At 34.0% G+C, this 914-nt stretch overlaps 1 protein-coding gene across 1 annotated transcript; it reads left to right on the forward strand.

Moving 5' to 3' along the window:
- Window positions 1–271: 271 nt before the first annotated feature.
- LOTGIDRAFT_148212 (hypothetical protein) lies at window positions 272–881 on the forward strand (the record flags this gene model as incomplete). The annotated part of the gene is made up of 2 exons (XM_009065115.1): window positions 272–596; window positions 760–881. Coding segments are annotated over 2 exons (447 nt in total), but the record flags the coding sequence as incomplete, so codon positions are not given.
- Window positions 882–914: the final 33 nt, after the last annotated feature.

Consider the following 914-nt stretch of genomic DNA (forward strand, 5'->3'; position numbering starts at 1 on the left):
TTTGTGTACCGGTACATATTTCGTGGTGGGTGTAATTTTCCAACCTTCCAGTTTAGTGGAAATCCTTATCAAATAATGTTCTAATTTTTTTGTGTTACTTCACATCCTTGACTTTATACGTTAGCCCTTAAAGCAAGTTTTTCGGGCAAAAATCTTATAACTAGGTTAGAAATTCGAGAAATCTGAGATATTTCGCCCTCCGCCAGTGTTTAGTTCCACCTCAAATATAACAAATTTGTTGTGAATAAATGATTTATTAGTACATGTATTTGTTATGCACCTTCAGGAGGAACCAAAACCAATAAAGAAGCTAAGACTTGTACAGAAACCAGTGACGTCTGAAATCAATCTGAATTTGTCGTCTGCAACCAACTCCCAAGATGTGTTAAATATATTATTGAGATTTGGCAATACACTACCTATACAAGGAGAACAGACCAGTCATGTGGTGACTCAAATTCTAGATCACTTCTCTCATGAAAAAGAGACAATAGTTAGATGTAAGATGGTGGAATTGATAGGTGAGATGTCTAAGTTGCCAGGCTGTGATGTAGCTGAGATTATCAATGGGCTAATGTCATTGCTCAATACTGAGAGTAAGTTAAGTTTATTGTTTCTTGAGGTACATGATACATACAATTGATTATTTATCTTATTTATACCATTGTATTTGCAACTTCACCTTGACATTCTTCATGACCTTAACAGTGAAGCAAATGGGAAATATAATATATTTTATTGCTAAAATTTTGCTTTCAGAATCACATAAAGTACAAGGAAGTATAGTAGAATCTCTAACTAGTGCTGGTCAAACTATATCATCATCTAATACAGCTGTTATACAGGAATTGGTAGAGAAAGCTGTTCAGGTAATAACATAAGATAGATTTCTATACTAAAAACTCTGATAGGGC

The sequence above is a fragment of the Lottia gigantea genome (assembly GCF_000327385.1).
Source record: "Lottia gigantea unplaced genomic scaffold LOTGIsca_6780, whole genome shotgun sequence".
NCBI classification, from domain to species: domain Eukaryota; kingdom Metazoa; phylum Mollusca; class Gastropoda; family Lottiidae; genus Lottia; species Lottia gigantea.